The sequence below is a fragment of the Sphaeroforma arctica genome, assembly GCF_001186125.1.
Source record: "Sphaeroforma arctica JP610 unplaced genomic scaffold supercont1.205, whole genome shotgun sequence".
In the NCBI taxonomy this organism is placed as follows: Eukaryota; class Ichthyosporea; order Ichthyophonida; genus Sphaeroforma; species Sphaeroforma arctica.
The window spans coordinates 29578-38982 of NW_014040353.1; the positions used below are offsets into that span (position 1 = coordinate 29578).

Here is a 9405-nt window from a genome sequence, read left to right on the forward strand (position 1 = left end):
ATACTATAACTAATATAATATATATATATATATATATATATATATATATATTATATTATATATATATATATATATATATATATATATATTATATATATATATATTATTATTATATATATATATATATATATATATATTATATATATATATTATATTATATTATATATTATATATATAATAATACATATATATATATATATAGTGCTGTCATTGTCGGTATATATATATATATATATAGAGTGCTGTCATTGTTGTGCCGTCGGCATGTCGTCACTCGTCAGTCCGTCACAGTGATTGAGCCTCTGAGGTGTGAGGCCGTGAGGGACGAGGTTTCAGGTTCGAGAACTCGAGATTCTGATGAGTCTGAGTCTGGAGTCTGCGTGACGTGTGTGTCACTTTTTATGTCCGACTGGCGACCGACTCTATTTATTCTAAAGGTCTGTTTAAAAAAAAACTGTCACTGTGTTTATATTAGTTGCACTGTCGTCTGTGCAGTGTTCCAGACTCCCCATTCCCCATTCCCCGCTCACCACTGTCACCAAGCCCAAGGAGTTAAGGACCCAGTGTTCAGTCACAGTCACAGACTGGCAGTGGTAAGTGTTAACCCGCGCTGAAAACAACGCTTTACTCTCGTGAGAGAGAAACAACCAACTAGAAGCAGTTTTTGGTATGGCCGAGTAGAGTAATAGCAAGTAAAACAAAAGGTATGTTGTTGATATGATCTGCAAAGATTGAATACCATTCATGTTTGTATTTTTAATGTTTTTAAAAACAAATAAGGTACAATTTAGAAGGCTATGTTTTTAATTTAATTTTTAGGTCTATTTGTAAAATTATTGATTATTGGCATTTGGCAACTGGTGGTGTGGAACTGAATATTTTTTAATCATATGCGTAGTGTCACTGTGGGTCTGTGGCACTTGGCAACTTCGTATAAAAAAATATGTACTAACTGTGTATGTACTGCCTCTCTCTCTATTAGAGTAGAGCACGGTGGCCCGTAGGGCACGGGCTATGGTGACGGGACCATAGCCTATGCCCTATGTATTAGGCTATGGCGGTATGGCCCACGGGGCATGGGCCCAACGACCCCAACCAGTATCCACTCACCCCAGTACTGACCAACTGACCCAGTAAATACACTTATTGACTGTTGAGACTTGAGTGTTGAGTCGTTGACACACACGATGTCTGATGATGACTAGGCCTCAAGTTCTCAACAGTCAACTGCTCGCGTCTACTTCTACTACTAGACTAGCTATTACTAGTAGTTAAGTAGTAGTAGAGAGACGACTCTTTCTAGAGTAGAGAGAGTTGCCTCCTACTAAATACTACTCCCTCACTCTCTGAGTACATAATTCAATCTCGAGAGAGAATTGACTCAACTGTAGTAAAAACATTAGACAACTCACAACACTGACAACAGTCCAATGTCAACACTCACACTCACTGTGACTTGTGAGTCTCAGTCTCAGTCTCTCAGTCTCACACTTCACACTTCACATAATACTAAGTTACTGACTACATAGTACTATTTACACTGCAGGTCTGAGTTCTCACAGTTGTCAAGAAAAATTCAATTTTGCTTGTTTTTTTAATAAAAACCAAAAAAAACACCAAAAACTGTAGTCAACTAAAACACTCATCCGTGTTGTTGCAGAGTCCCGACTCCCCAGAGTTTGTTTATCCAATAACCTTCTAGCTGGATAGACACTGACCAAAATAAAACACAATTTCATTAGGTACTAAATTACGAACATCGGCAGAAGTTACAGTGAGCTCTCAATTTTCATATGTGCATGCCCGTATTTTAATAACAACCAATCACCATCTTCTATCAGATTTCGGAGTTCGGACAATGTAATAGCACTGGCTATACAGGTAGTAGAGACTAGTAGTAGTAGAGTGGCTATGTATGTAAGAATGTATGTACAATTGCACATAGTATGTATGTGCAATTTTGCAATGTGCATACAGCACCATACTCCCTCTCTTTCTCTCTGTCACACTCACTGCCTCACATCTGCTAGTAGTAGACTGCTACTGTAGACTTATTGGATAGACACTGGCTGGAGGGAAAACAGATTTTCATTGGGTACTAACTTACGAGTATCGGAGAATGTTACAGTGAGCTCTGAATTTTGTTTAATTTAAAAAATATCCAATCACTATCTTCTATAAGGTTCAGAGAATCTAACTTTGGACAATATAATAGCACTGGTGTCTACTCGACTCCACTAGAGTAGAGTAGAGTAGAGAGAGTGTGTGTGTGGATACATAGTACATACTATTACATACTACATACACATACACACACACACTCTCTCTCTCTTTCTCTCTCTCTTTCTCTCTCTCTGATTCTCTGTGTCTGTATTGACTATTTATTATTTAGTAGATAGCAGATATAGCAGATACATCATGACAATAGTATAATTACCATTGTAAATATGTGGCTGACTGGGCACTGGCACTTTTGAATACCTATTTTTTAACAGTTGTTGTATGCAGTCTATGACTGTTTTTTTTTCTCGTGTATACTGAGTTACAGGTAGAAGTGTAGACTGTAGACTGTAAAATGTAATCTGCTCCTCTGTACTCTGCCCCCCCTCCTCTCACCCCTTCAAAGAAGTACTCTTCTGTCTGACCCAGAATTGTTGGCAGTTTGTTTGCTCACTTTTCCGTTTGGCACTGGTCTGGTCTTCTGGACAGGTCTGCTCATGATGGACGGATAAAGTTTTTAAAAAAGTGACATACTACATATCAGAGTGACTGTGATACTGTGATATAGATTGTTTTGGCTTCGAAGAAATTACCAGGACCCATCAGGCATCAGGGCCAAATATGTTATTTCCAGAGCCAGCAGTCCAATTTTAATTTTGTAAAATTATAATGGAACATTGTAATTTTCATTTAGCACTGGTTAAACACACGCGGGTCGCGGGGCAAAAGCTGGTACAAGGTCAATATTTAGTTCAATAGACTTGAGGCCTGGTGCCTGAGGTTATCAAGTATTGGATAATTCGATTGCGGTCTTCGACTGTGCTGTGGTGTGTTCGCTCCAATTTTCATATAAATAGTAACCGATATGAGTTAATAGCCACCATAATCCAAACTAACAAAGCAACAAATAAAAATCATGACTTTGACAAGCGGTCTAATTAAAGCAGTGGCGAACGCACAAGTACGTCGGTCTGGCCTTAAAACCACCACACAGTCATTGCAGAGAGGCTATGCTACAAGTTCGTGCGGACCTCAGCGACCGGTGACCATGTCTGCAAGATCCACAATGACCAGCACGTTCTCTACGAATGGATTGAGAACTGCGAATGCCAGCAGAGTTGTGAGGGGCGGGGTTAAGTCCACTTGTAAGCCACAGCCCATGCCACATGCTGTCGGACAGCCCACGTTCCAGAGTTGATAAAGCTCAAGGAGGAATATCAAATAATCGACAATAACCAAGCTCACGAATGGGCCATAATTTAGAAGTGCACAATAAATTTAGCATCAACCTGATCACTGTCTTGTCTATATATATCAGTCCTGATCTTGTCCTGAATTACCTATCTATCCTTTCATACACAGTGATCGCAATATCATCGCTTCAGGTTGTGATTGAGAACATGTAATTTCCACCACTCGCGTTTACACCTGATACTGAATAGCTCACTTCGTTGTTCTAAGTGAATGTATCTATATTTCATCACACCTTGTTAGTATTTACTTTGTTCATTACCGGCGCCCCGCAAAGGTTGTCGCGGAGTGTTGATGCCTTGACGATTTGCCATTGCTTTTCGCTGAGGCTTGTCTCGAGTGATCAATGTCACACGCCATCTTCTCGACATATGCTCGTGGGCTTTCATAGTTTAATTTAAGCTACCGCCGGAATAGTATTGCTGGATGTGAACTACTCCTGAACAATGCCCCGTGGTCGTGGGCTAGTACGTTATTCTTCTCGAACAAGCACACTAGCACTCGCGAAGATGTTGGTCAGAATTTGTGGTAAATAATACGCTCCACGTGTACGTTTGGGTATGCAAGAGTTAAAAAACCTGCCCGGTTTTTAAGGTTTAGAGTCAGAGTTTGGAGGTATCCATTGCCTTTCTCGTTTAGCTAATCTCCAGTAAACAAACATAGCAATATTCTCGGCGTGGGTAGCAACGATCAAACTCTGATGTCTCACATAGGATGCACATTTATACCGATTGCTTTCGGTGGATAATCATCCTGTGTACCATACATAGTCCTCGCCTTACACACGTCTTATAAAGTCCTTGGATATAACAAGTTCATCTGCCCATCCCAAGCCGGTTCGTGAGATATTTGTTCAACATAGCTGTTAGTACCTGGCTGCTCGTTTACTTGCATCGTGTACCAATGTATGTAGGTGCAATCTATGGCCTCAGTGCCATGACCAGATTCATAGTCCTTCAGACTAGCTCTCTCTCCATTCCGGAGTCACAAGTCGAGCACTTCAGCCCTCGAGAGCATCTTGTTTCCTGCACAGACACCGTGACCAATGGACCTGAGCAGGAGAATGTCATACACATATATACAAGCAATACATGCCCTACATAAATAGGCTGGCCTAGTCTGTGTACACCGGTTTACAGTGGACGCAGGGCTCGTGTGTCCTGTTGAATGTACTCTGAATCAAACCCCTCGTTGTCGAGCTTGACCTCGGTAGGCTACAAGCATGAGCTAGCACCACTAATCATGCTTAATCCCCAGGTGACATGCGCCTCGTTGAACTGAGCACACAAGTAATGCACACCTTTATCTATGCCAGGCTGATTGGGCAGGAAACTGGCCTGCCGCTCGAAGAATTGAGATCGTTTGATAAAACATAAGATCCTGCGGGTTAAATGTGTACATTCTGAGTAGATGCCAAAACACTAGCGCAGTGTGCGTCGCAGTGCTTCGAATACCACAACTGGATAGTACACATCTCACCTCAACCGACCACATACACGCGTGAGCCAGCTTTCTTTAATCGACTATGGGTTACTTTGACTGCGGTACGAATCAGCCCCAAATGCAACACTCAGTTGCCAGTGATGTACCGAACTTCAATCTAAATACTCCGTGTGATACTACCGCTGGCCATCCTCCTGTCGGAGGCAGTGAGCGACCTCAGTCGAAAGGAGTCTTCTAAATACCACAGAATACACCTGTTTCTGGTGTGTGTTTGTATTTGGGCTCAGCGCGAGATGTGAACCCGAGGATTGGACAGGTGAAGGAGAGTCGCCTGATAGTGTGGTAGCGTCCGCTTCAGAACACGCTCCCGAGTGCATCGAACCACGCTGTCAGAGTGGTATTTTTGGCCGCCTGGAAGACACAGAGGAGGTTGTGCATATATGAATATAACTATAACCCTATCGCAAACGGAACGAACACGAGCACACATACATCCACACCATGTAGCACGCGTGGAAGCTAAGAAAAAAAGTGCACATTCATAAAGCACACAAAAGACTACAAAGTGCACAGATATTTGCTGATCATAGATACGATACCACACATGCGCGATTAGACACAGACCCATTCGCAATGCATCCTAACGTATCCGAGAGAAACAACCAGCAACAATAGAACAGGTTTAAAATACTTATCTTTGGCATGGACCCATAAATCCATACATGGTAGCCATCAGCCCAGTCTGAAGACCCAGTAGTAGCCCCACAACACGTATACAGAGTAAACGTATACGCAAGCAACACACACTGCAAAAGCCGTATATGCATACAAAACACCCTACAAAAGTGTGTATATATACAAGCCAACCTGCAAAAGCATACATACATACAGAGCAACCTACAGAGGCACCGGGATTCTATATATTCTATTATTCTTCCCTACATTCGGCAGTCTGCAATGTCCGTGCATACGCCTGTATAAACCATTGCACACCAAGGTGCCTACAACAAAATTAAAGACGTACAAACGTATAGTGAAAACATACCAGCCTCTCGAACTCTTCGCGTGACACCACATCGTCCATATCGATATCGGCCTGCGCAAACGTTTCTTCCACCAGCTCGTCTATGGCGTCCTGGGACATGGCCTCCATAACCTGAGTGCACACACAAGCACAGAGTGGTATCAGACGCACACACAAGCACAGAGTAGTATCAGGCGCACACACATGTACAGGCCGTGTAGGACAAAGCAATGGTATGCAGTGAGTTGAACGGCAGTGTGTCGTGATATAGATGGAGCCCTACTCGCCAGGAAGCGCGTGTGCACACAGGCACAGAGTGGATGAAGAAGCGGCCTAGCACAATCTCATAATCTATGAGAGCACTTTACGATGGTGAAGGCAGATGTGTAGCACACAACACAAACTGATCTGTTATGGTACTGAGAACAAAATTATGAGCCTATACTTGCACACAGATGAACGGCAAACTTACCAACCAGTACCAGCACACGTCACGTTCAAAGGATGGGAATACATACCTACATGTACAAATACATCCCACCTCCACTTACAGGCATTGCGGAATCAAATACTCGGGTATACTCAGATACACTCAAATACACTCAGATACACTCAGATAAACTTAGATACACTCAAATACACTCAGATACACTCAGATAAACTTAGATACACTCAGATACGCTCAGATTGACTCAGATACACTCAGATTGACTCAGATTGACTCAGATACACTCAGATACACTCAGATACACTCAGATTGACTCAGATACACATACCGGCCAAAGTTCCCCCTTTTCAGCCTTCTGCTGTGCGCGAGTGACGGCGTAGCTAGTGCGCCTTCGAATGTTATTCGCAAAGTTAGAGATGCTGTTGATGCTCTGGTACCCATCACCGCCTTGCACCCCATTTGATCCTTGTTCACTGTGAAGAAGTGGGTGGGAGTCGGGTGTACGTTAAGATATTTTTCAAGCAAGAAGCGTGTATGCGAGTGTGTATATGTTTACATGAAGCGTGTATGCGAGTGTGTATATGTTTACATGAAGCGTGTATGCGAGTGTATATATGTTTACATGAAGCGTGTATGCGAGTGTATATATGTTAAGTATCCTGTGTATGTTCCGATGTCTGTCAAGCAAGAAGCGTGTATGCGAGTGAATATACGTTTGGGCATCCTCTGATATGTTGAGAAAAGGATGGAATGAGTGCCAAAGCCTAGACATACACACATTACACAATGAAAAGTCTGTTTAAATCCGGAATGATTTGAAGACATACGACAGATATACATAATAAGGTTTCAAACAGGGCACGTCCCCACATAAAACAAAAGGAAAAGAGTTCAGTGGCTGTACTGTCTGACTAATTGAAATGAGATAAATAAAACAACCCGAGAGAGCTCCTGCCAGGTAGGTGAGACTCTGTAGTGAATGTGCCTTTTTACTGCTATTCTAACCTGCCACTAGATCAGTCAACATGAATCTATATGAAGACATATCCATTACATATGAGAAAGGAAGCAAGAGACGGCCCCACATTGCTATGCGAGTGTTGGTATACATAAATGATATGAGACTATACTGAGATTCTACCTGTACATATACAAGTTAAATATATATATATATATATATATAAATATATAAATATATATATATTATATATATATACATTTATATATAAATATATATACATATTATATAATATATATATATTTATATATATATATATATATATCTATTATGTATGTATATATATATAAATATTTATGTAAATATATATATATATATATATATATAAAGGACACACTTCCACACGCCTGTGAGACGATAACTCTATACATCAACCTGAACACTCAGACTTACTGCGTAGGCAAGAACTGCAATGACTGGCGCTTGGTCTCGTCCGCCGTTATGAACCTCGAATGCCCATTAGCCTCGCCTAAGTGTACGTTTAGTCAAATAATGAGATCGCAGATTAGGTGATCATCGATCTGGCAATTGCCAATCAGACATTTACAGGAAAAATAAAATGCATGGGTACACATCGCACCCAAGAGTCTGTGGGAAGCGGTTCGTAAGGATCAGTGGTCAGTATACCTGGACCACATCGCGGCATGGGGACTGCATATGTATATCATACTCACTTATCGACGTGTGGATGAGTGTGAGCCTATGAGAGGGTGGGTTACTGTGGCATCTGTAGGGCTGTGTGCATGTGCTTTGCATACCCTGGTCGTCACCCTCGACCTTGCGGTTTATGAGATTCAGGTACATGCACGAATCATTCGACTTCTGCTCAGCCATCTCAAACCAGCCCTCCTCCTCCATCTCCTGTAGCGAACGGGATATGTAGCCAAACAAATGCCAGTCAAAAGCCGCAAGACTACAACACACAGCTATATATATAAATATATATATATATGTGTGTGTGTGTGTGTGTGTGTATGTGTGTGTGTGTGTATGTATATATGTATGTATGTATGTAAGCATGTATATATGTATGTATGTATGTATGTATGTATGTATGTATGCATGCATGCATGTATTTATGTATGTATGTATGTATGTATGTATGTATGTGTGTATGTATGTATGTATGTATGTATGTATGTATGTGTGTGTATATATATGTGGACGTGTGTTTGTATGTTAGTGCGTACACTTGTATGTGCATATATGAGCTATGGGATCCATCCAACCTCTTCTTATCCCCCGTCCGAACCAACGCTTCACGGCTTCCTCCACAACGCGTGTTATATGTAAACACAACATTCGACCTCATCAAACCCCTCTAGTCCCATCACGCACCAGCTACAACCACCCATACAAACAAACAAGGTCACACAAACATCTACCACCCAAGTGCATGTGAACCGGTTCTAACCATACTCACCTCTTCCAGCCCCCTAATCACATCGCGTACCAACTCCATGCTCAGAAAGAAATACGCTTTGAGCATCTTGCGGATCTCGTTCTTAGTGATGAATCCGTTGTGGTGCACGTCGTAGCCCTGGAAGGCGTGGTGGACCTTCTCTGCATGGCTGCCCTTGCATAGCACTGACATGCCTGAGACACAGTGAGAGACATGCGTGAGAAAGAGAGGACACACATACTGGGTTTAACATCCGTGTACTTGATAGTTCAAATGAGATTTGTTAAGTTGAGAAACCTGACCTCGGCTTGCCATCCAGTATCGATATAGGTGCAAGTAATCAAACATATCTTTATATAGAGATACAGGTACTACTTTTGTTGCCCATAAATCTGAAAGTGGTATATGTCTGTAATATGTCTGTATTTAACAAGCGTGAGAGCACATCCTCGTTGAATTAGAAGTAATATACTGTCTTCTTGTTGATAGTAAAACAGGGTGTGTATCTCGCAATTCTATAAAATACACCTGCGCATCTATGGAACTAAATATAATGTAAAACACCCACTACGTCTATACTTCAGATAAACATTTATATA

At 41.5% G+C, this 9405-nt stretch overlaps 1 protein-coding gene across 1 annotated transcript; it reads right to left on the bottom strand.

The window, feature by feature from the left end:
* Positions 1-3557: 3557 nt before the first annotated feature.
* Positions 3558-9002, bottom strand: SARC_03852 (hypothetical protein). Its single transcript, XM_014302344.1, has 6 exons — positions 8828-9002; positions 8163-8265; positions 7798-7873; positions 6715-6859; positions 5960-6070; positions 3558-5325 (listed from the first exon to the last, which is right to left on the bottom strand). Exons 1-6 carry the CDS (start codon positions 8996-8998, stop codon positions 5269-5271), a joined length of 663 nt encoding a protein of 220 aa, XP_014157819.1. The 5' UTR covers positions 8999-9002; the 3' UTR covers positions 3558-5268.
* Between the last annotated feature and the right edge of the window lie 403 nt (positions 9003-9405).

Coding starts and splice junctions, on each gene's coding strand:
- SARC_03852 (XM_014302344.1), bottom strand. CDS start 8,998: ATGTCAGTGCTATGCAAGGGCAGCCATGCAGAGAAGGTCCACCACGCC. Junction 8,266..8,827: donor TGATTAGGGGGCTGGAAGAG/GTGAGTATGGTT, acceptor CGTTCGCTACAG/GAGATGGAGGAGGAGGGCTG. Junction 7,874..8,162: donor GGTCGAGGGTGACGACCAGG/GTATGCAAAGCA, acceptor ACGTACACTTAG/GCGAGGCTAATGGGCATTCG.